The sequence below is a fragment of the Capsella rubella genome, unplaced genomic scaffold (assembly GCF_000375325.1).
Source record: "Capsella rubella cultivar Monte Gargano unplaced genomic scaffold, Caprub1_0 scaffold_1, whole genome shotgun sequence".
NCBI lineage: Eukaryota > Viridiplantae > Streptophyta > Magnoliopsida > Brassicales > Brassicaceae > Capsella > Capsella rubella.
Genome location: NW_006238923.1, coordinates 10,943,876 through 10,969,110, shown reverse-complemented (window position 1 = coordinate 10,969,110; position 25,235 = coordinate 10,943,876). Strand labels below are relative to the sequence as shown.

Below are 25,235 nucleotides of genomic sequence, written 5' to 3'. Positions count from 1 at the left end.
ATGAAGAATTCTTGCTATGTATATATATTATTTTGACTATTACATATGACATAACTTGATAACGATTATTATTAATAAAATAAGTGATAACCAGACAATAAGTTCGTTAGCTAAAATATTATACTGTATATGAAAGCACTACTTATCAGTTTTAACTCTCCATCACAGAAAAGCAAAATCGCAAAATGAGAGGACAAACTGTTTTGGCATAAATAATCAAAACATTAGTTTATGCGATTTACCAAAATACAAAAATGTTAGACATTAATTATCGATCGAACTAACAATAAGTATTGATAAGATGCGAGACACACACACACATACCAATTATGATCATAGTTCAGTCAACTTCTTACAGATCCACCTATACTAAGTCTACTACTCATTTTTTGGCTAACACGACATGTAAAGATCCTCGAAATCTAAAGAATCCGGAACGAACAAAAAGGAATCAAATATGAAATAAGACCAGTGGCGGAGGTAGAGTATTACCATAGGGGTCAATTGACCCTGGTAAATTTTTAAAATTCGATGAATAATTAATGAAAAGTTCAAATTAACTTTAGTAAAATAACATAATTGGCCCTTCTAAAATTTTTTAATAACATAATTAAACTTCAATTTAATTTTTGACTTTTCTGAACTGAAATCATAACTCCGCCACTGAATAACACTCAATTCCTGAACTGAAATCATAACTTCGCCATTGAATAAGACTCAAAACCGGATAGACGATCTAAATATAGTGAGGGATCGATGTGAGGACAAAGTTTGTGAATATCGGAGACAACATCCGAAAACGTTTTCACAAAGCTTAATGAAACCAAGTTGGTTCCTTATTAGAGCCCTCTCTCATATATATAGAAGATAAATTATAAATGTTTATTAACTACATGTGTATGTGTATGTGTATGTACGTGAGTTTTCTTTCTATATCACACATAATCAAATCAAATCAAGATTTTTTTTTTTGGGACAAACTTAGAAGTATAGTCAATATCATTCGTCTAATTATGACGCATTCCACCTATATGTATCATACTCCAATATACTGTACTTATGTTTTGACGAGTGATCAATATCACGTTCTGAAAAGTCATATACAATCAAATTCTTTATATTTTAATTATTTTACTTTCTTTCATTTATGATCAATCTTTGATTTGTTATCTCATTTGAATATCTACAAGTATTAGGATATACATACATCAATATAATAACAAGTCACACTAAAACATGAGTTAGCTAATTCAGTGTGAAAAAATTCATTTTGTATTATTCTATAGGAAGAAAATTTGTTTTTTGTGAATAGATAAGCACAAAATTAATTGTTGTTTTACATTCTTTTTTGCAAGTCTTACCAAAAAGCTAGCCTTTAACTAGAAGAAACAATTAACAACAATTATAAAAAAAAAACTAGAAGAAACAATTGAATAAAGACGATAAAAAGATCTAGAAGAGACAATTGCACATAAATTTATTTATTTATCAGCACGAAATTAAATTTTTCATCAAAAAAGAAAACACACTTTATTATTGAAAGGTTCTCTCGCCGGAATATTCATGCAAACCACGTGTATATTCACGTGTCCGGTGGCCGCCACCACAAATCCCTTTTACAATTGTGATTTATTACATAAACCAATTAAAATCACTTTTCTTAAAGAAAACAATAATATCGTATCCATTTTATCAATTTATCCCTATAAAATGATAGATTTAAATGATATATAACTAAAAAAACATATAAACTCGAACCAAATCGAATTAGCCAAACCGAACCAAAATTGGAAAATTCAGTTGTGTAAAAATGATATGCATAAGAAAGCACATGGCAGTTTCAGTAACCAGTTTAAAGTGTTTGATATAAAATCACAAGTACATAAATTGCTAGATATTGAATAAATTATTATAGTTTTCTATAATCTTCAAATATTAATTTATGTTAAGTACAAGACTTATATAAGAAAAAGACTTACATATATATTTCAACATATCGAATAAATCAATAATCAGAGCATCACATAACAAAATAATTTTATCGGTCAGGGGAAAGAAACGACGTCGAGTGGATGTATATACATAAAAATCCAAAAGCATATTCGTATTATTGAGAAGATTGGGGGGAAAGAAGGCTGAATCTGCATCACACACCAAAATACCATACAGAACCAAACATATGTCTCTGTCGCTTTTTGTTTTTTTTTTATCTCCCAGAAAATAAAAAGAAAGAGAAAAGAATAATAGAAGTTTCTCATAAAAGGGAGATTTTGGACCTTATCATAGTTATCAATAAATCAATCACAAATTTATCTAATTTATCTAATACTATATACTATACGTACACATTATACAATAGTATGGATCTTTTAATACACACTAGCCAAAAATATGAAAATAGGAAAATTTGCAATTTGTTCATATAATCGTAATTATATTTATATTTTAAAACAGAATAGATAAATTAATTTAATAATTTAGAAAAATTTGTATATGGTAAGTAGCTGAAATCCGAAATTAAAAACGATCCATGACATAGATTAATAGGATTCCTGTTCCACCAAACGAAAACTACTAGTCCACCACCATGTGGTTATATTCATGTATTGCCTCTATGAATTTTGTGCTCACTCGTGAAATACTAAAAATTTTGGATAAACAAAACAATTTTTATAAGGAACATGTTGTCAGAGTGAAATTCTAACATAATATTTCTTACTTCGAGTATGAAAAGTAAACAAATTAAAGATATAAATATATAACTAAAAGTTGAAAATTTTGTACTTATTTGATATGTGGGAATAGAGGAGACGAGAAAAAATGAGATACAACAAAACAGTTAGGACATAATATAATCATATTAAAAAATATCATTTAGATTTGTATTGTATCTCAAATTCACAATGAAGAAAAATGAAAATAATGTGTTACGCATTAGATAAATGCCACTAAAACTTTCAAAAATATATTTTTGTACAATATAAATGTAATATTTTTTTCAATCTACACTTATGTTTTAGATGGACATTTACACTTATCTTATCTTTTTTCATTCTGCACTTATCTTGAGATTATGTAAACCATGTTCAGTGTCTTAGTATTATAGGGTTTTTATTGTCTTTGTATAATTTTCTACATAAAACTGTATTTGCAATTTATAAAAAGAATGAACGTTTTAGTTATTTATTATTGATCAAACTGAAATTCATTGAAAAAATATCCAAATCGTATAAGCTTAATCAAAGATTTGAGAGATCATATCTCATCACTACAATAACGACATAAGTTTGTAGTTTTTTATTCGATCAACACTATAAACAAAACCACTTTTATTTCTTTAAACTAGATTCTTTGTTATTTATTTTTTATTTTTACAACAAATTGATGCATTAACTGTACAATTTTTTTTGGTTAAATTCAATTTTTTATACAATTTATATATATATATATATATAATTATTAAAAAATTTCAAATATAGATAAACTATAAAAAGATATGCCATCATGAGCATGCATACCTAAATTCACATTTGGCATGATGTTGAATATTTTCTAATCTATCTACAAATAACAATAAAATAATACTATCGTGTGTTACAAACTTTGGAGTTTTGGAAAAGTTTCGATAAACTTGGAGTCTCAAAAACGTAGTCGTTACTAATTTACTCACTTCTGCCCCAATGTTCACACATCACATATGTAACTATTGTCAACTCCACAACTGGAAACCTGCAAGAACTGATCTTGAGTGTTATGGATGTTTTAACTTGTTTCACTTCTTTCAATCTTCTATAAGTCTCAGCTAGATAGTTTTTCTTCTTCTTCTTCCTCTCTTTCTCTTCTTCTTTTGCATGATGCTGAATATTATATAGTAAAATTACAACTAATATATTACTTCTAAGTTTTAAAGTGGTCTAACTAGGTGCAAAAAGTCGCCTTGTATACGACGTCGTCGTACCCGGAAGAAAGTGTGATGAGGTATGAGTGGCTCTATCTTTGCGGGTTATGAAGATGATCATAGGATTTTTGTTACTTTTAAGGCATTTTCTTAGAGGAGGATTTGATTATCGACGGTTGGCCGAGGACATCTTCGATATGTACTAGCAAAGGATCTCTTGATGTTTGCATTCTTTGTTGGGTTTGGTTTAATCTTTCTTTATCGAGGTTTTCGTTTTGGTGTGATTTTGTAACGGATTTCTTTCCCTATCCCCTATGATTATAGCTTTGTATTTTCAGTTTTTAGGCTCCCTTCCATAGGGTTTTAGACTCCGGAGATATTGTGTTTTCTGCCGGCTTTAAACTCCGGGAATATCTTGTTTTTGCCGGTTTATGTTTGTAACCTTTAACACTTTATGATTTCAATAATATAATTGCAGATGAAAAAAAAAAAAAAAGTTTTAAAGTGGTAACACTATAATAATACTATCGAACAAATTAAATTATTTAATTAATACCCACTTGATTATAATAATCATATATGGATGCTATAAATATAAAGTTTTATATTATCAGTAAGCTTTACGTATTTATGATAGAGATGTGAACACTTTCCAACTTTGGCCTTTACGATTTTGATATATGGCCTCTGTCTCTACGCATTACTACTTTTCCCTCTCATTCATTACAGTTCACGCCTCCTTTATCTCTTTAATAAATCCAAACCAAGAAAGAAAAAAATAAATATTAAAAAAAAAAACAAATTCAAAACTGAAACTGCCGAGATCAATGTCTACCGCCGCCGTTGACTCACCGCCGGCGAAACGAAGAAAAACAGTCACCGGTAATGAAGACTCTGCTCTAATCGAAGGACTTCCCGATCACATAACGGAGATCTGTCTTTCTCTCGTCCGCCGTCCGTCGCTACTCTCCGCCGTTTGTACACGGTGGCGCCGTCTTCTTTACTCGCCGGAATTCCCTTCGTTTCTATCTCTCTACGCGCTTTTCGTCGATTCAACGTCGGATCCGGGTCGGGCTAACCCGTCTGTTCGGTTTATGTGTTTCAACCCGGTTTCTTCGAAATGGGATCCGCTTCCTCCTCCTCCACCTGACCCGCCTCTTCACCGGATTCTTTACCGTCATCCGTCGTTTATCTCCTTTAATCTACCGATTCAATGCGTCTCCGCCGCCGGAAAACTCATTCTCATCGCTGGAAGTAACCAACAGCTCTCTCCGGCGATCTCTCACCCGTTGATTTTCGATCCAATTTCCTCAACTTGGAGCTCCGGTCCTCAAATCGGGTCTCCGAGAAGGTGGTGCGCCACCGGAGCTTGCGACGGAGCTATTTACATCGCTAGCGGAATAAGCTCTCAGTTTTCATCAACCGTCGCGAAATCTACCGAGAGATTAGATCTAACCGAAAATAACCGTACTAACCAACGGTTTAATTGGGAGAAATTGAGAGATATGAGAGATTTACGGTTTAGTCGAGAAGCTATAGATGCCGTTGGATATAGAAGTAAGCTTTTAATGGTGAACGTAAAAGGAGACGCGGTTAAAGAAGGAGCTATATACGACGTCGTAAAAGATGATTGGGAAGCTATGCCGGAGGAGATGTTGGTCGGATGGAGAGGTCCGGTGGCAGCGATGGAGGAGGAGATACTTTATTCAGTGGATGAGAAGAGAGGGACAGTGAGAAAATACGACGAAGAGACGAGGGAGTGGAGAGAAGTGGTTGTAGTTGAAGGCGGTGAGGAGATGCTTAAAGGAGCTACGCAAGTTACGGCGGTTTCCGGGAAGCTCTGTGTCGTTACGGTTGATGGGAAGGTAGTTGTGGTGGATGTTGTGGCGGAGCCGGCGAAGATTTGGAATGTTGAGATTCCGCATGGGCTTGAACCGGTTTCGGTTCATGTTTTACCAAGAATGAGTAAACCGGATTTTTGCTGACGTATTGTCTTTTTTAGTTTTGTTTGGGTGATATTATTATTATTATTCTTTTCTTTTTGTATACGGAAACTTTTTAGTTTTTTGTTTTGGTTTCCCGTTTTTTCTGGTGGAAAAGTGTCATCTTGTCGTTATTTTTTTAATACCTGCAAATGAACGGCACGTAAGATTTTTTTATTTTTTAATTTGTTTGGTTCTGACTTCTGGGAATCACAAAAAAATATATAATCTATAAATATTAGAAATTTAGTATTAGAAATAAGGTTTTATTCATATGTACTATATAACATACATAGAGGAATTGATAGTTATAGTGAATCAGTTTACGTATCAGTGCTTTGATTTCATGGAATTGGTTGAAGGGTACGTACGAACACTGACCCGTAAAAGCCAGTGGGTGATGCTACAACGTTGAGAGACTCACCAGTCACCAGTCACCAAGTTGGAGGAAACAAGAGCAACCCACGTTCCTTACTAATAAGTAAAATAATCAACAAAATTATGGATAGGAACCACACTATTTATAAAGTCCTCTCTTACACATGCAGTTACGTATAAACAAAATAGACATAGACATAATATGGGGTTTTTTTATGTTAACAAAGAGAATTCAGAAAATGAGTGTTTGGGTTGTTGGGTTTAGAATGATCTGATCCATTGGGCCATTGAAAGACCTTCTTTGTGTTACATTACATAAATAAATTACCATTTGCCTCCTGACGTCGTCGCCATATCAAAATGTGGAAGTGGAACGTGAACGTCTTGTTCAAAATTGTCTCTGATTTTTGTAAAAGACTTGAGACATCCCAATCACGTTCACAATGTAATTCATCCAAATTAAGACTTTGACTACTACATAGACAACCATCATATGGTTATCAAAATGAACAAATATCAACATTAATGTTTGAAAATATATTAATATATAGTTGAATGCATATGAAGGATTGAAAAAACATCCCCAATAAAACACACATGGGTTCTAGCTACAAGGGAACACATTCGAATAAAGATGGTGGAAATAGATTTTTTTCAGTGGTTGGGGAGAAAGTAGTTAGAACGATGTGTTTTAATTATGGTCAAAACAAGCTCCTCATAACTCTAACATGAATTGATGGAATTATGAGTCTTTGAGTCTATAAATTACAAAACTTCAGCTACAGACAAGAGAGATATACATTTTATCAAGTGCATTGAAGATTCATCCTAACTTGACATATCAGGTCACCAACTGTGACAAGTTGAACCTAACTTGTTGCTTTTACCTTTGGCCCATTTGATAGTTCTTGCTTCAAACCACGTCTAGTTTACCATGCGTGTCAGGGTATCTCGCACTAATTAAGCTCATATTTCCAACAAAAAAATATGACAAGCATATTGTTTCAAATTTTTTTTTTGGTTATAAAACTAAAATGTTCAATGTACATCGTCCCATTATTAAATTTTTTAACTGTATTTAGAAAAATAAAATTAACATCCAGGAAATCTACTCTTTTTTTGGTAATAAATAAGAGACAAAAACCTCTTATGTTTTATTAATTAAAAAGAAAATTACATACGAACATTCCGTGAAAAAGATATTCCGTTTACATCATCAAACAATACCGAATCACAAATTTTCAGGCAAGCTTCTAACAACTGAAAACCAAGTGGTAAACTAAACACATAGTTCGCTAACCCGTCTGTTCGACGGTTAGTTTCCATATACACATGAGTAACTCGAACCAATAGGAAATCTATTCTTTGACATAATTTTTTTTTGTTTAATACAAATTTTCCTTTTTCGGAAATGAAAAATTAAAATGCTAAAAATTCTAAATTAAAATCAGAATCACCATATATTCAAAACCACATAAAAGAAATTATTTAACAGTCTAGGTTAATCTCATGTATTTAAAAAAAAAATCATAAAAAGATAATATAAAAAAAATGGAAAACAATTTAATATTTTTAATTTAATGTATAGGAAAAAAAGAAGAATATAGCGTAGTCCAAACGCATATACAGTAAAACCTCTATAAATTAATACTCGATAAATTAATAAACTCTATAAATTAATAAATTTCTCCGGTCCCAAGTTAGGACCAGTGTAATTTTAGACATATTTCGATAAAATAATAAGATAATAATTTTTTTGAAAAACTTTTATAAATATATGGTCCCATCAATATTATAAATTAATAATTAGGTAAAATTTTCAAAATACATATATATATATAGACACATTAGTTTTTTTAGATTTTATTTCTAATATTTTACTATATGAAAAATAGTTAATATTCTCTTTTAATACATAATTATTATTATTTTATTTGTAATTGAATGTATAAAATACTAATTATCATGATTAAATCTTATTTTTAAATATTGTTTTGAAAATATTTTCCAAATTAGGAATATCTCTCTATAAATTAATAATTATTAATTTACCGATAAATTAATACCTATATAAATTAATAGATTTCCATGGTCCTAATATTATTAATTTATAGAGGTTTTACTGTATATCAAAAAATCTATTCTCAATAAGATTTATTTATTCAAAAAAAAAAAAGGATTTATTCCAAATCCTTCAAAACTATATCCCAATTTATTTATTTATATAAGACGCCAAAATCTTGAGATCGGAAAAAGAAAAAAGAAAAGGAAAAAAAAATGCAGATCTTCGTCAAAACCTTAACCGGAAAAACCATAACCCTAGAGGTCGAAAGCAGCGACACCATCGACAATGTCAAAGCCAAAATCCAGGTTCCTTCTTCCCTCCGACTTCGATTTCTACTTACTCTTCTCTTTGGACTGTGAAATTTTGATTCCCTTTAGAACTGATTTTGTTTAATTAATCTTAGGTTTGTCTTCTCCGATTGTGTTTCTGCTTTGAAATTCTTGTGCGATCCCAAGTTACGAGTTCTCAGATTTGGTATTCTTCTTCTTCTTCTTCTAATTGGGTTTTCATGTATTTGAGAAAACAGGACAAAGAGGGAATACCACCGGATCAACAGAGGCTGATATTTGCTGGGAAACAACTCGAAGATGGTCGAACACTTGCTGATTACAATATCCAGAAAGAGTCGACACTTCACTTGGTCTTGAGGCTCAGGGGTGGGACTATGATTAAGGTGAAGACCCTCACTGGAAAAGAGATTGAGATTGATATCGAACCTACCGATACTATTGATCGGATCAAGGAACGTGTTGAGGAGAAAGAAGGCATCCCTCCTGTTCAACAAAGGTATATTATACTGAGTTGCCTATTTGGGTTTAGGGGAAGCCTCTAGAACAATATCTAATCTTTGTGTCAACAAAGCTGTTCCTGGTTTGGTAAAAATTGATTCTTTAACACAATGTTTGCGGTTTTGTCGAGTTGATGTTCATGTTTTAGTGACTTAAAAGTCTGCTTTGTACCCTTGTGAAATTGCAGTTTCTTTCTATGTGATTATACTCTCTGCCTGCAAGCTGATAATCGTCTTAGCTGTTATATTAATACTGGTTCTCATAAGTATTTGTGAAAATTGCAGCTTCTTTATGTGATTATACTCTGCCTGCAAGCTGATAACTTGATCTTGTTAGTATTTGCTGGATGCTTATAAATCTCATTGGATTTGTGCAGGCTCATCTATGCTGGAAAACAGTTGGCTGATGACAAAACGGCGAAAGACTATGCCATAGAGGGAGGCTCTGTTCTTCATCTGGTTCTTGCTCTTAGGGGTGGTCTTGGTCTTCTCTGAGAAGTAACTCTTGAAGATACCTTTTTTTTTATGTTTTAGTTTTTCGGAAGTATCATTTCTGTGGCTTGTTAGAGTTCATGGGGGAAAAAGTGAATGCAATTTGGATTTGGTGCTTTGAAGACTTATGCTGTTTTAGTGGGTTTGGATCATTTTGCCAATAATCTGTTCAATATCGAATCATACTTAACATATTTCTTTGGGTTTAGCTAGTTATATAATGAATATATATCTCTTCTTCCATTTCAAGAAAGAGACTCGTAGCCTAAAGAACTAGCTATGGGTTGGATTAGACCACGCTGATTGAGTTTGCTGGTTGCTTGAGTTAATACTGTATAATGGATCCTTTGGTAATACAAAGTAGCAAAACATGGTAATGATTAAGGATAACGGATTAGTGTTACAATGAATTAGATTATTACATGTTCCACACCACAAGTAACCCCATTTACAAGTTATACTGTAATTCCTTGGTAACTTTAATTTGCAGTAGTTATATCTGAGTTATTTGGTTTGTGTATTTCTCTTGTATAAGTAGGGATTGTTTATTTCTGCATACCTTCCTCATATCTCATCTTGCATCAATAATCATGAGTTTGATTCTATAACCCATTCTTAAGGCGACAAGCACATGACATTTGTAAACAATTAAACACTATAGAAGAAAACGTATGACATGGACCACAAACAAAAAGTGACCGTTAGAGATCTAAACGTTGAGAGCTTTAAAGCTTTAACAAGACATAAACGTTGCGGACAGAATCAGATCCTTCCAGGAAATCTCACTCATATAAATACATTCAAATGAAGTAGAATCAAAGCAACACCAAGAGTTCAAGAAACAGAACAAAACAAAACAAAAAATAGGAAACAAGGAAGAAGATTGAAACTAGATCTCAAGATCGGTATAGATGGGTTTGGTGGTTGTCATATCCCTGCCTCTAATTTTCTTCTGTCTTCTTCTTGGATTCGGCTGCTACTTCCTCGGCAAATCTCGCGGCCGTCGTGAGATCCGTACTAATCCTCAGGTGTATGGAACTCCTGCTCCACCTCCCGGTGCAATCGCCGCATCCTCTCCGCCGTTGTCACCTCACGCCAAGCCCGACAACTCTCAAAACGTCTGATTTTCTAGCTTTTGTTCAAAATATTGTGAACTACTGTATTCTCTTCGATTGGTCTCTAGTTTTCTTGTGATATGTTCCCTTCTTAAATTTGTGTATGTTTCTTATCTCATTTGATGTAAATAATAAAGAAAGCCTACTATGGTTTCTAAGAATTTGTTTGCAGATTAATTTTATGCTCTACAAGAAACAGAGGAGATAGAAAGAATCTTCTAAAGATAAATTGTTATTTAGCTGTATCTACCAGTCACATTGTTGAACCATAGTTTTCATGAAATGGTTGGGATAATGTGATTTCGAGTTGTGGAAGAAGAAGATTATGTTGTTAATAATGACTCTTTGAGTGAGTCGATATTATTATTGTCCAAGAATCGAGCTTGTTAGGCGAGTGTTAGCTTTCTGAACCAAAGAATAAATTAGCAAACTAATTCAGTAGATCTTGTCAGTCTCATTTCAGAGTAATAATATCTCTCAGTTTTGAGAGACAAAAAATACTTCAGACTTATAAATTGTTTGGGTCTACCCGAAGGCAGAACCCTCCAAAAATAGGCGTATGCCGCTTAGCGTGGAGAGCACACGGTATTCTTTAGTAAAAGGCGAAAGAATAGTTCGCTTTGTGCTCACCACATGGCTGCGTGATTTTACTAATGAGGATGCTGAAGTTTATTTATACTCAAGTCTCTAGTATCAAACTCTCCCAGTCTTCCGATGTGGGATACATGAAATACCTTGATAAAAGGCTTTTGAGGTTTTAGCCCTTCTGGATATTAAAAGCTCAATATGTACTAGCTTTGAATTCGGGCCCGTTTTCATTTCCTTTGGTATAGTAAAAGTAAAATAATTAGAATTACGGAACAATAGATTAACTAAAAAATACACATTGGTTAGCTGGACATTTTACATATCAACTTTGTTCTTCTTCTTTTTTGTGGTAAAATCAACTTTATTCTTTGATTTTGGTCCTTACATATTTTACAAATATTAAACTACATGTATATCCTTTTTATTTTATTTTGTCTACATAGTGTATACTGTATTTAATTATTATCATTTATGTAAGATGTATACATAATTAATTAAATGTATCTATTTATTTATACATTATACATGATATGTATATAAAATTAAAAAATAAAGATAAGTCGTGTGTAGTCCACATTAGCCTAGTCCACATATCTACAACATCAAATGACAAAGTTACAAAAAAATCCGCGGCAAAATCTCTTATCCAGTGACATGTTACTTATCAACCAATAAAATCACGCCACATAATCACCACAAGACCATTTCTCTTATCTTCCTCTTCCTCCACTAATCTCTCTAAGAATCTAAAGCTCCTCCCATAAGTCCCTCTCTTCTCTCCACACATCCCCCAAAATCTAGAACAAGTTAGTGTCCGAATTCGTAGAACCTCGAAGAACACCGAAAGCGAGATGTCGCTCACGATCCCGACGAATCTTGTTCTGAACCCGAGATCTAACAAATCTCTGACTCAATCCGTACCTAAATCCTCCGCAAGATTCGTCTGCTCCGATGACAAATCCTCGACTACACCGCAGTCCATGAAAGCATTCTCCGCGGCTGTGGCTCTCTCTTCCATCCTCCTCTCAGCTCCTATGCCAGCTGTTGCCGACATCTCCGGTTTGACTCCATGCAAGGAATCGAAACAGTTCGCTAAGCGGGAGAAGCAACAGATCAAGAAGCTTCAGTCTTCTCTTAAGCTTTACGCTCCTGAGAGTGCTCCTGCTCTTGCTCTTAACGCTCAGATCGAGAAAACCAAACGCAGGTTCGTTCGTCTCCCTTTTCTCTTTTATCTCCTTTAGCCTTAAAAACAGAGCTTTTCCTCTGTTCTTGATTCTTGTTAGATCCATTGCTTTAGTATGAGTTCTTGATTAGTTAAGTGAGGAGTTTCTTGAAACTGTTGGATTGATTTGATGCAATATACTGATAGCTAAAGAAAATGAATGTGTTAGGTTCGAGAACTACGGGAACTATGGATTGCTATGCGGGTCAGATGGTCTACCACACCTGATAGTGAACGGAGACCAGAGGCATTGGGGAGAGTTCATTACACCAGGGATTCTATTCCTTTACATTGCGGGATGGATTGGGTGGGTTGGAAGAACCTACTTGATAGCTATTAGTGGAGAGAAGAAACCCGCGATGAAAGAGATCATCATCGATGTTCCTTTGGCTAGTCGAATCATCTTCCGTGGTTTCATTTGGCCCGTTGCTGCCTACAGAGAGTTCCTCAATGGTGATCTCATTGCTAAGGATGTTTGATTTATGATTTCTGCTTTGTTACTACTCTCTTTCTCTAATCTCTTATGTTTTCCATTGTACCTATTGAAGAAAACAATGCATTGTCGAAAACTATTGAAATTTGAATTGCGCATTTAGAAAGGGAGTTTCATGATACAATATATAACGCACGGTCTTATGTTAAAGAGCATAAAACTAAATTTTAACAAAGGTCGTGAATGTGAGAGTCTGTATGATCATGTACATCTGCGATTCTAAAAGGACAAAATGGGCCGTAACATTGGGTAATAAAGTTCAGGCCCATACTGGTTACAAGAAGGTGACGGGGTGCGTGGATTACACGTGCGGTTGAAATTAGCTGATTCTTTCGCCGTCCTAACCTAAGTAATTAAGGAAGATAGTGCTAAGTGCTAAATGCTAAGCTAGACTTAGCTAGTAACGTATTAAAGGATCAATATGTTCACACACACTGAATTGCAAGTATAGCATTGTACATATAGAGAGATAGATAAATATGTATTTCACAAATAACAAATTTACATTAGGGTCAATAACAAAGTTCTCTCCTCGGTTCGAAACGACCATAATAACCCTCGAAGATCATGGTCCAGAGTCCTACACGTACACCAAATCCCAAAATAACCCCCGAAATAGAAAATTACAAATACTCATATAAAAAGAGAGAGAGAGAGAGAGAGATATAATAATATAAATATACTTTAGTATTTTTATATATGTATCTATATATCATGTTAATAAGTTCACTCTGTAAATCAAAACAGAGCATTTTCATTTTCCTACAGCCTACTTTTAAATATATATATATATATATAATCCCGAAATTTCCATAAAAAGATTAGGAAAATGCAGTAGCTAAAAAGATAGTAGAGAGAGAGAGAGAGAGAGAGTAGCTATTTTGACTTAGCAAGACCACATAGACTCTCCCAAACTGGCTTCATCAACTATGTCCATATGGCTAAACATGCCCTTGTTGTCCTGTGGACTCACTTGCTTAGAAGACGGTGAGCCGCTGCTACTAGGGCTATCCGGGCACAATCCATGCCCCTGGAAACTAGTAGAGTGACGCACTCGTAGGTGCACTACTTCGGCTTGAGCTAGAGCTAGCTGAGCTTGCAACACATCGATTTGTTGCTGGAGGGATGAAATTGCTCCTACGCAACCGTAGACCGGATCCCTCACTCTTGCATTAGCCTCGTAAACCATGCTGCTCACCGCATCTCCACGCTGGTGGATCGGTAGCTCCTGTTGAGTATTAAAAACATTCTTGTTAGATTCCATTCTACAGTAGCAAACTAAGAAATGTACATCATACTATCATCTAACAAAGTGGTTAAAACACTTCATCAGCTTACAAAAGTGGTTGAAAATTACATCAGCTTAACAAATTGTATATGTCACTAAACATATTCTTAAATTCTTAGAATTTGCAACTATTGTGTGTTTAAAATCCCTCAAATAATTAGTCATATTATAATAAATAAAAAAATGGGTCGGACCATGTGGTAGTTGTCAATAAAAAGTTATGGAAATGATAGTAATGTCTCATCTAACACAAGAAACAAGAAGAATTATCCTAATTAACCTAACCCCAAAACACGATTAAGCAAGTTTTAACACTATTCCTTAAGAAGAAGAAACCTGAAGCATCTTGTTGACGTTGCTAGCACCAAACACTCTATGAACATTAGCAAACTTCTGAGGCTCATCGGCCGGGAAATACGGCGAGAAAACACAATCTTGAGCGCACCGCCGCCGCAAAAGCTTGCACGCCGCACACGGTGACGCCGCTCCTTGCTTCCGGCTACTACTTTCTTTCATCTCTTCCTACGCTACGCCGCTCCTTTGGGATTGTGAGATGGACCGTTAGATTGGAACAAAAACTCAATCGTCAGTCAATAGGAGAAAAAAAAGTAATTGAAGGGTCGGTCTAAGGGTGAAGTGTTATGGATCTGTCGACATTTATAGAGTGAGCCAAAAACACTGAATTTAATTTAATTAATTTTAGAAAAAAAAGAAAAGATTTTAAGACAAGAAAATTAAAACAAAAGTCAGCACATCTGAAAGTAGGACCCAGAGATTTGGAAAACACTTAAAGATTTTTTTTTTTTTTTTGTGTGTTCTGGTCTTAATAAGCTAATTAACATCACGTGACACGACCACTTTTTCTTCTTCGCGCCAAATACTATTTGTTTTTATCTATTCTCATTGGTCTTTAATCTCCTTTTTAACTTTTGATTTTATTTTTATTTTAATTTATCTTAGTGTTCTTATCTTTAGTTTTACCAAATTAATTACAAACTCAGAAATAAAAAAAATTACAGATGATATATAAAAACTTATTCATGGCAACTGGTTTTGAAATCCCTAGTTCTTTCTTTTAACATTATAACTTGTTTGTTCTGGTTATAATTTTGTAGAGAGCTGTAGCTAAAGGAGGTTTTTTTCTTTCTCTTTGGAATGTTTAGTTTACATCTCTTTTGTGTGTATAAAGATGTGTATAGGATAAGGAAATTTTATGGACTCGTGCTTGTGCATGTAATCATTGTTTCTATTTATCTTTTGTGTTTTTGAGAGATTCTCTCACAACTTTCTTCGTGGTCCCTCTTCAATTTTGCATAGCAATGGGAATATTAAAACAAAACAAAAAATCACAATCAAAAACCAACAGTTTATGAATAATCATATTATCAAAATTACCATTTTTATAAACATTTTTATTTCCCATTGCTTTAAAATCTTGGAGAAGGGTAAATTGAGAATTCTTGGGAGCAACTTTACCGAAAAATTTAGTTTGATCATAACATTTGGCAATACGAATAGACAATACATGCATGTTAGCATGTATGCACTGACAATACATAAGTAGAAATGTAGGCAATACTTATTGATATATATATATATATTATTGTTTTTAATGGAGAAATATAATTGTGCTGATATTTTGAAACATGTAAACAGTATTTATCCACACAAAGTACATAAGTATTGAAACACTTATTAAGCAAGAAATTTTTATATTTTAATTATATAAAAATAAATCATGTCTTCTTTTTTCTTAAGTTTGTTGCCACATTTTTGTATGCATTTTATAGATATCCAAATTAGCAAGGAAAGTTATGCAATATATTATTGTTATCTTTTCGATATTGTTTTTACGCGTGAATGATTTTTATTTTCTATCTATAACAACTAGTATAAACTAAAAAATTTCTAAGAGTAATTATCAACAAAATTATAAACTAATAACAACTAAAAAATATTTCATTTATCTAAATTAGTATTGTCATTCCACAATCCAATATCAAAATTTTCTTTAAATGTTTACATCTAACAAGGTTATCCATCAAATTTTTTTTATCTTGTAAAACATATATTACTGTTTATATACAAGATCACTAATTATAAAAGAGAAAAACAACCTTAAAATAAACACAAAAATATATAATGGGGGCAAAGAACCAATATATGTCTCGTCATCCACACTAGTCAAAAAACAAAGTTGAAAGAAACAATACAGTGCACGCTATTATTTTCGTAGAAACAGACAAAAATAAAAGATGGAAAAAGAACTTAGAAAAGAAGACGCCCACAGCTTTCGTTTCGATAACAAATCTCTCTATAGCCTGATCAAAATCAAGAACGTTGAATTGTAGACAACATTTAGGAATTGTATTGTACATATGAACTGAGTATGAAACCTAAACTTTGGGTTTATTGTTTATAAATATATTCGTTTCTAGACTTTGCTCTCGGAGCATTTTATATTATAGTCTTCGTTAACATTTTTGCATTGAAATGGCTATAGAAGACACCAAAAATTCATGTGATCAACAAGTTAGAAGAAGAAAAAGAAAAGAAAAATCCAAAATATTTTTGTAAGAATTTAGAAAGATAATATTGTTTTATTAGAAAGAAAACAAAAAAGAAAAAAAAAAGAGAAGGAACTACACTACACTACACACACTCGACAGTTTCCACTAGTGATAAGATTTATAATTTTTATTTTAGATTATATTATTATGGTGGAGTGTCTTTCCGACAAACTTCAACAGTCGACTCTTTCAATAACCACTTATGTAAATATATATGTAGCTTTAGTTTGCTCTTTTCCATCATTCTTATTGGTTATCGACAAAATTAAAAGTTCACTATGAATTCAATTAGTCTTTTTTTTTGTATAAATTTAAAGATTTTCACTCCATGCTTTATGATCACAGACGTATAGGAACAGTGATCAGACCTAAAAGCTTGATTTATGTATTTTACTAATTTCGTTTAACTCATATTATTTATAAAATGAGATGTTTTGGACCGAATGTGTCGGTTTCAATAGATCTCTTCCTCTCCAATCCCAAATCTTTGATTTGTCTGTAATTGGAAAAACAAAAATTGCATCGGCAGGTAGCTAGCTACTCGTTTTCTTTGAAACTGTTATTAAACAATGATTTACTTTTAACTATTCATACCTTCCATGTTCAACAATCTACAAATAGACAAATATATGATTTAACATATCTTAATTTTGCAACATACGTGACTTTTTCAGATTTCGAATCCACGATATATGTTATTCTATAAGACTATAACCATATACATACAATAAAATGGTAGATCACTTATTGTTTTATAAGTTTTAAAATCCTTATTCTACAACATACGTTTTTTTTTTCCTCCTTCTACAACATACGTAAATTGCATTTTCAGTCTTGTTTCATCTCCAATGTCGATAGCTACACTCCACACGGAGGGAGTATGCATGGACCATCTTTCAAACCTATTTTGAATGTGTAAGCAAACTTTTTAATATTTTCTTGGCAACCATTGGGTAGCTATACGTAAGAGAAGAGTATAATGCATATGATCATTACAACGGGTCCTTGATGAATAAGTCATTTTTACGAAATCTCTCATGTACAACAAAGAGCAAACTACTCATGCAATAGAGATACATACATCATGATGAGTGTTTATTATTACAAACAGGTCAACTCTCTTGCGGTAATTATAGAAATCAGTGGTAGTTCATTTGTCAAAATTGAGAATGTCCTCTACAACAACCCTATTGATTACCTATTATTATTATCCCTTTCTCTTTTGTAACCTCTCCATGACTTAATGTTCATTTGCTAATTTCCTTTAACCAAAAGGAACGATTAGAGTTAATAGTATATCTAACTAAACCGTTTTTTAAAATAGTTTTAAATCATTTCAAGAAGGTAGTTATACATAATAGTCAAAAAAGCAACTCTTTCATGATCAAAGTATTCAGCATGAGACTGATCATTAGCTTCCCTTTAATCAATCAAATTAAATTTTTATTAAATCAAATTAAAAATTATTCATCATATATATAACTGAACATAATTTGCGTTTACAAAAAATTCAAAATCATAATATAATGTTTTAGACTCTACACATACTTGAATCTAGAAGACTAGAACATATCTTTAAGATTGTATTTAAGACTAGAACATATCTTTAAGATTGTATTTCAAGATTTTTGTTCCTCAAGGCAAAGAGGTTAAAAAAAAATAGAAAAGAGAAAAGATACTACAAAAGAAGACTGTTAATTGAAGTGGACAAAGAGACTAGAGAGTAGAGAGTAGAGAGTAGAGACTAGAGACGAGAGACGTTACTTTGACGGTTGAAAGAGCATGAAAAAGAAGTAAAGCAAATTCCAAAAGAAAAAGCTCTTTCGGTTGATGGAAATTTATATAAATAAATTAACGAAAAAAAAAATTATAAAAATAAAATAGATTGGAAAGAATTGGTCATGGATGTTTTTTTTTTTTAAAAATAGAGATTAATGAAGCAGAGAAGATCACTTCCATATCATTATGGTCCCTACTTCGCAATGAAATTTTCGTCGACAGCATTAACGCTCACATTTTAGGTTTTAAAGAAAAATATCTAACAAATAAATATTTGGATACATATATCTTATAATTAGTTTTGTTTCTTTTCTAGTCTTAATCAAACTTTCACTTTTTGCTTTCTGGTTTTGCATCGTCTCGGTCTCTTTTATCAGTTTATAGTTACGATTCTTGGTGCAACAAGCTTGAGATATATGATTCGCACGTACAATCAACAGATTTTGAAAATAAAGAAGCTAATAAAACGATTAAATATGTTATTCTAAATCCTACAATAAATAAGCTAAAACGATCAAATAAATATGCATATATGTTGTGGCTGATTTATTTTTATTTTTTTGTGTGAACGTAAATAAAGAAAATATCACGTAAACACTATTATGCAAGACATTTTTTTGTTCATTAATCTTTCGCGTTCAACACTTTTTGGAGGCTCGTGATACTTATTGGTATTGACTCACTGAGATACATGTAATAGAGAAATAACGATTGTAAAATATTGGTATCGTACTTTAAGTGGGCTTCGTGACACTTAAGACACCCCATTCTCTCCCCCAAGGCTTTTACATCAATGATCTTTCATATCATGGGTTCATATTTCATAGAAACATACAAAAATTCAAGCTCGAACAAAGTAATTTTCGATGTTTTTGTCCTGAACTGAAACTCAAATTAATCTAATTAGAGTCCTATATATTAAAGAGTATATTAAATTTAGACAACATAGTGGCGAAGGTTGCGTGGTTGCTTTGGCAATGTTTGTTTGATCTTTCGCCAAAAAAATGTACACCTAAGACTTAAATGGCCGGTTTAGTTTACTTTTTTTGGAAAACAAAAAAAAATCTACATTTAGCAAAATGTTTTCTTTGTAGTCAAGAAAGTTAAACTCAACCACTACTCCACAATATAGTAAGATTAATGTCCTAATATTTTTAATAAACAATATGTTTTTGTATGGGTCGAATAAACAATCATGTTTAAAGCACCAATTTGTAAGGTTTTAGGTCAAGCTAGATGTGATTCAACTAATAACTTCGTTTAGAACGATGTATGTTTTTCAAAAAAAATTGTTCGTAACAAACTCTTTTCTTACATTGTAGAGTTAAAACTCTATATGTCATTATTTTGGTTAATTTATATTTATATATATCATAGAATTAATATTCTATCCAAGTCAAAAAAACCCTAAATCTTCAACACCATCTACTTTTTATTTTCTTATATTTCGAAATATTTTTGAAGGGAAGTGGAATCTTTTGGAAGTTTTGTTTTTCCTCTTTTCAGTATTGAGAAAAATAGAAGAAGAAAAGTTAGCTTTTGGTGACCGCAATGGGGAATTTGGAAACATAATTGTTGGAGGGTTACATCATGGAGAGTTTAGTGCCTTGTCGTTTAAGTATAATGTGCAAAAATATATATCAAAAATAATGAAAATGAAATTATCAAACTTTGGCTCCGAATGGTAACTGCGTTTTTCATTACGGGAGAAGTGCGGTGCGGTTCAAATAGTAACGAAATGGTAATTGCGTTTTTCATTACGGGAGAAGTGCGGTGCGGTTCAAATAGTAACGAAAATACATAGATATATATGTATATGCAGATATTTTGACACTGTTACAGCACTGTTGCGGTGCGGTTTTATATTGCGGTATGTTTACCATTCAGAGCCTCTGAGTTTTTCAACATAAGCCCAATTCAATAAAGTAATTACCTCAATGATTAGGTCAGCGTACTAAAAATATTATAGATAAGATACTCCACTATGTAAATAAAAATATTACTGAAAATAATTTAGGAATGATAACAAATATTATAAGAAATAGGAAAGAATACCAACAAGAGACATTAAAATTTTAATTATTATCTTTAAAATGTAAATCCAATTTAAAAAAAGATTACCTCAGTGATCAGTTTGACTAAGTGGCTATTTAAAAAAAACATTAATTTATCTTTTATTACACCACAAATACTTTACATTAAAATCGTTTTATAATAGCATTTATTAATAATTGCTCGAAAATAGTTGTGATGAAATTTTTAAAAATTCTTAGTTTTCACTTTTCACAGATATATATAATTGTATTTCAGTGATAGAATTAACTCTTCACATTACTACGATATCCAAACAATATAGAAAGTACAAATGAATATTAAGGTAAAAAGAGTTGGTATATAGATATACGTATAATATATTTGCAATCATGAAACAAATATTTGTTGTTGTGTGAATTTCTATATAATCGGATACTTAAACTAAAGTCAATTTTACCAAATCATTTATATTAAAACAATGTAAATCATTGGGATTCATAGAAATACAAAGAAAATATTAGTTTTTTTATCTGAGGAAATTATTGTGGTCGAGCCGACAAATATGTTGTAATCTTTGAGCAAGAAAATAAAGAAGATACGATAAGATCGACGACAATGCATGTACACATCCTTCTTTACTTTCACGTCTTGTCGAGTTTAATTAACTATCTTAAAGCAAAGTTAATCTCATTGGTCAAAGGTTTTTATTTGTTATTGGTGCCATGCCATAACACTATACATATTAAACCTAAGTAATTATACAAGAGATCTTTTAATTAATCATTGTGTTACCGTTCATCCGTAGAACATAATTCATATATTTTACTACTTTTTTTTTACTGTATGCATTTCTAAAATTAATACAGGATACCACCATTTTTATCATACGTCGTACGTAGACTCGCACTCATACTTGTTAAGTTGAGTCCATGTAATTATGACACCATAATTACATATCTAATTTTGTAATCAGAAATAAGTATTATATGATGCTTTTATTACTTGAAGGCGAAGAAATGTATATACCTATCTTTCGATGACGAGTGTAGAGCGTAGTAGCCATATACATATACGTATTACTTTATGCCGCATATATACATTATGCGACAAGCTAAGTCGATTAATTTGTTCATATTTGGTCGTACTTACTTGATCGTAATTTTTACAATCTTTATTATTGAAAAGAATCACAAATTACACAATAAGTGACTTCGTTTTTTTTTTTTTTTGGTATAACTTCATTCATCGACCAAGACTTTAGTTAAATGGTATTAATTTATAATGTATTCATAAATTTCGTTTACTAAAAAATTGACAACATATATATTTGTATGATTATTTTGTTTAAGGAAGTTTGGGACCCATGATGGTTTATCACACTTTTTGGTCATTAAAAGTAAAAACATATAAAGGCATGCCCAACATTTGGGGACCTAATGTCCAATTTCAATGGGGCAGTAGTAAGAATTACCATATAAATATTTGAATTTTCAATTATTATTGTATATACATTAATGTTTTGCTTTTCCAGGTTAATAACAAAATTTGAAAACGAACAATAAATCATCTTTGATTTGTTTCTTTTCCATTTAACATGATTATAAAAAAATAATACATTATATATATACCAAGTGAAACATAATATATAAACCATCAATTTATAAAATGAAACAAAAAGAGTTGAGGAAGATAGAATCATGGAAGAAGAAGACTAATGTTTCGCCAAAGATTCACTCGTGAGTCTACTACATCTTGGCTCAGTCGTCGTCTATCTTCCATTTACAAATTGAGCCGTTAAGGTTTGAAAGAGGAAGAGACAAAGCTATATATATATATGTACATCATCTAATTAACCCTATAGTACATAAAAAAGCGTGAGTTTCTCTCAACAGTAGGAACACAAAACCAGATTAAACCAGCCCAAACCAATGTTTAACTAAACCGATATTATTGAATTTAGTATAGTTGAATAGACAAGCGAAATCAGTTTTACACAATTGATTGATGTCATCTAACAATCATCAGTTTACTTGTTTATACTTTGGTAAAGCAAAAATATTAGTTTTGGCCACATCTTGGAGCAAATGGGCCGAGGGGGTATCACACTTTTTTAATTTGATTTCTTGGTTTTGTAACTTCCTGATCGTTTCATCGATTCGTAGTAAAGATTATGCCTTGGATGGTCGTCGCTTCACTCACATGACTTCTAAGCAAGACAAAAATGTATTTCCTCCCCAGGGAAATGGTCATCACGAGTGACTCAAGTTACAAATTATGTTTACAAAACAATACTTCATATAGAAAGGCCCACTTACAAATTATTTTTATTAAGAATAACCCAACTTACGTACAAAGTATCTTTTAAAATCAGAATGCCTAGAAATTACTTGTCAATAAAAATAAATTATTATTAAGATTTAAGAATGACCCAACTTATAAGTATTTATACATAGTTTTTTGCAAAGTCGTTTCATTTTCATATACTCATTTATCCTCTTAAAGACGGTCCAATTTTTAATAACTTATGTATTAGATATACTCAACACATAATAATCAATAGTAGGAAAACAATAATATTAAAAATTAAATTGAATAAGTCAGTTAAACTTTTAATATTTTTGTCTCCCTACGTACCTGAAGAAATCAAACCTTTGAGAGATACGTATGATTAAATGAAAATAATTTGAATTTGGCTTGGCGTAGACCATCTTATAAAACCGACTCATGCATGGGTCTCTTTCTTAATAAACGTTTTTACTTTTTTAAAACCTACTAAAAATAATTTATGGGTATATTCATAAGTTAGTTCATTCTACATAGAATATTATTTGTAGGTTTATCTTTTTAACAAGCATTATTTGTAAGTTGGGTCAAATTATTCTTAATAAACATAATTTGCAAGTTATATTAGGTCATTCTTTATAATTATAATTAATATAAAAATAAGTAGAGTTTGTGAGTTGGGTCTTTCTATATAGAATATTTATTCATAAGGTAGATCATTCTAATATAGAATATTATTCGTAAGGTTAAGTGCTTTTTAATAAACATAATTTGTAAGCCGGGTCTTTCTTAATAATTATAATTAATTAAAAAAGTATAGTATGTAAGTTAATTGGGATTGTTGGATTACGGCTCCTTAGAAAGGGAAGCTATATATAGAAATTTTCTGTTTTTTTTTTTAATTAATATGTAATTAAATGAAATGATGAATAGATGCATTGAACATTTGGACGATGTGATTAGTTAAACTATTAAATTTATGTTGTGTAAGCATTTTAATATTTTATTATAATGAAACACTTAAATAACGTAGCCGTTGGACATAATTGCGTCTATGATAATACTACCTCCTCGATCGTTCATATTTGTCCCATGATTTTATCCGTTGGATATTAGAAAAGAGCTAGTGTGAGCCGTTAAGATCACAACGAGAAATCTATATATAAGAAGATGGTTTCCTTCATTACATACTCACATCAAAATATTTTGAAAATCTTTCTTTCTATATACTATATAATATGCCTCCATATATACAGAAGGTCCATAATAACTCTACGAAGCCTGTACAAATGTACACGACGTCTGGTGGTGAAGGGTGGGCTATTGCTTATGGAGAAACTAAAGAAATCAATGATTATATAACTTCTGATGTATATTCGGAGATCAATGTAGAGGATTCAGCAGTTTCTAAAGGATATCGTCTGAAGTACACCTGGCCGAATCAGATCATCTCTCTTAATGACAATGTTGGTTTGAGTTCTAGTGTGGCAGATTCTGAAATCGTTACAAGGAAGGATAAAATAAATATCGGTATACATGTATATGTAAATTCAATCCAGATACATGGTACGAGTGATAATTTAGGGATCACTCAACCTGATGGAGATATAAAATATTATTACTCAGTTAGTGTAACAATCAAAGATGGAGGAGGTGTTACACTTGAAGGATTTGAGCCTCGAAGGTGATGAGGGTACTAAAGTTGAAGTCGAAGGAGATGAAGAAGCATCAGTGGAGATGTGAAAGGCCAACAAGCAATACTGGTTAAGTCATATGATGACTAATTAAGTCTTCTTTACCAATTTATTTACTGTTTTGTTTTGCAAATAATACAATGGCTTTATGTTCCTATCTCTTAGGACAAAACCCATGTTTCCTTTTCTGCTTTGTGCTTCGAAGTGTGTTAGGAGTTGTGACTCCTTTGTAAACTGAAAATAAAACATTGAATAAAGACTTGCCTAGATCTGTTCTTGTGTTTGTATTAATGTAATGTAGATATCACTAGAAAGTCAAATAAGAAAAAAAAAATTGCTAACAAAGTTTTAAACAATTTTGACAAGAGAAAATTGATTGAAAAAAATAGCATACTGTGTAATTTGAAATGAGAGCATTGTAGAAAATAATTTGATTGGGAAGTGTAGATATATTTTGGTTTCGGTTCAAATTGGTGAAAAAAAAATATGATTTGGTTGGTGCTGGGCTTGTCAAAACCAACCCCATTGACTTACGGCCCATTACCATCTTGTGACTATTATACACGT

At 31.9% G+C, this 25,235-nt stretch overlaps 5 protein-coding genes and 1 non-coding gene across 6 annotated transcripts; 4 read left to right on the top strand and 2 right to left on the bottom strand.

Annotated features, from left to right (window-relative positions):
- The first annotated feature begins 4,532 nt into the window (after positions 1-4,532).
- LOC17899809 (F-box/kelch-repeat protein SKIP25) lies at positions 4,533-6,057 on the top strand. Its single transcript, XM_006304994.2, has one exon. It carries the CDS (start codon positions 4,726-4,728, stop codon positions 5,881-5,883), a length of 1,158 nt encoding a protein of 385 aa, XP_006305056.1. The 5' UTR covers positions 4,533-4,725; the 3' UTR covers positions 5,884-6,057.
- A 2,437-nt stretch (positions 6,058-8,494) lies between these two features.
- LOC17899837 (ubiquitin-NEDD8-like protein RUB2) lies at positions 8,495-9,845 on the top strand. Its single transcript, XM_006303323.2, has 3 exons — positions 8,495-8,628; positions 8,850-9,109; positions 9,488-9,845. Exons 1-3 carry the CDS (start codon positions 8,536-8,538, stop codon positions 9,603-9,605), a joined length of 471 nt encoding a protein of 156 aa, XP_006303385.1. The 5' UTR covers positions 8,495-8,535; the 3' UTR covers positions 9,606-9,845.
- A 547-nt stretch (positions 9,846-10,392) lies between these two features.
- Positions 10,393-10,894, top strand: LOC17896883. Its single transcript, XM_006304299.2, has one exon. The coding sequence runs from the start codon at positions 10,514-10,516 to the stop codon at positions 10,724-10,726; it is 213 nt and encodes a 70-aa protein (XP_006304361.1). The 5' UTR covers positions 10,393-10,513; the 3' UTR covers positions 10,727-10,894.
- Positions 10,895-11,240: 346 nt separating this feature from the next.
- Positions 11,241-11,356, bottom strand: LOC111828793. Its single transcript, XR_002832554.1, has one exon. It is a non-coding gene; the product is annotated as a U5 spliceosomal RNA (small nuclear RNA).
- A 713-nt stretch (positions 11,357-12,069) lies between these two features.
- Positions 12,070-13,126, top strand: LOC17898572 (photosystem I reaction center subunit III, chloroplastic). Its single transcript, XM_006305525.2, has 2 exons — positions 12,070-12,509; positions 12,697-13,126. The coding sequence occupies exons 1-2, from the start codon at positions 12,157-12,159 to the stop codon at positions 13,004-13,006; spliced, it is 663 nt and encodes a 220-aa protein (XP_006305587.1). The 5' UTR covers positions 12,070-12,156; the 3' UTR covers positions 13,007-13,126.
- A 347-nt stretch (positions 13,127-13,473) lies between these two features.
- Positions 13,474-14,932, bottom strand: LOC17897076 (LOB domain-containing protein 4). Its single transcript, XM_006305653.2, has 2 exons — positions 14,645-14,932; positions 13,474-14,248 (listed from the first exon to the last, which is right to left on the bottom strand). The coding sequence occupies exons 1-2, from the start codon at positions 14,822-14,824 to the stop codon at positions 13,907-13,909; spliced, it is 522 nt and encodes a 173-aa protein (XP_006305715.1). The 5' UTR covers positions 14,825-14,932; the 3' UTR covers positions 13,474-13,906.
- Between the last annotated feature and the right edge of the window lie 10,303 nt (positions 14,933-25,235).